The following is a 513-nucleotide window of genomic DNA, read 5'->3' as shown; positions in this document are numbered from 1 at the left end:
CTGCTGCTGCTGCTGCTGCTGCTGCTGATGCTGCTGCTGATGCTGATGCTGATGCTGATGCTGCTGCTGCTGCTGATGCTGGTGCTGCTGCTGGTGCTGTTGCTGCTGATGCTGATGCTGCTGCTGTTGCTGATGCTGGTGGTGCTGATGATGATGATGGTGCTGCTGCTGCTGCTGCTGCTGATGCTGCTGATGCTGCTGCTGAAGATGATGGTGCTGCTGCTGATGCTGCTGCTGCTGCTGCTGATGATGATGATGGTGCTGCTGATGCTGCTGCTGCTGCTGATGATGGTGGTGCTGCTGCTGATGATGATGCTGCTGCTGATGCTGCTGCTGCTGCTGCTTCTGCTTATGTACTTGCCGCTGCTGCTTCTGTATTTGCTGCTGCTGCTGTTGCTGCTGCTGCTGCTGCTGCTGCTGCTGCTGCTGTGTGTAGACCCCACGCTTGCGGAGACAGTCTCCTTAGTGCTGTTTTGGGCGACAGCAGTTGTCTATGCTATTCCCTTTTTTATA

The 513-nt window shown here is 55.6% G+C and overlaps 1 protein-coding gene across 1 annotated transcript in view; it reads left to right on the top strand.

The window, feature by feature from the left end:
* The window catches only part of EMH_0072030 (zinc finger (C3HC4 RING finger) protein, putative), a gene marked incomplete at both ends in the record, with an annotated part of 5,084 nt that overhangs the window by 2,647 nt on the left and 1,924 nt on the right, over positions 1–513 (top strand). The window contains one exon of the mRNA XM_013499164.1: positions 3–258. Within this exon, the coding sequence (XP_013354618.1) occupies positions 3–258 (256 nt within the window). The remainder of the gene's footprint in view (positions 1–2; positions 259–513) is intronic.

This window comes from Eimeria mitis, genomic scaffold (genome assembly GCF_000499745.2).
Source record: "Eimeria mitis Houghton genomic scaffold, Emh_scaff4057, whole genome shotgun sequence".
NCBI lineage: Eukaryota > Apicomplexa > Conoidasida > Eucoccidiorida > Eimeriidae > Eimeria > Eimeria mitis.
This window is presented reverse-complemented; position numbering and strand designations above follow the sequence as displayed.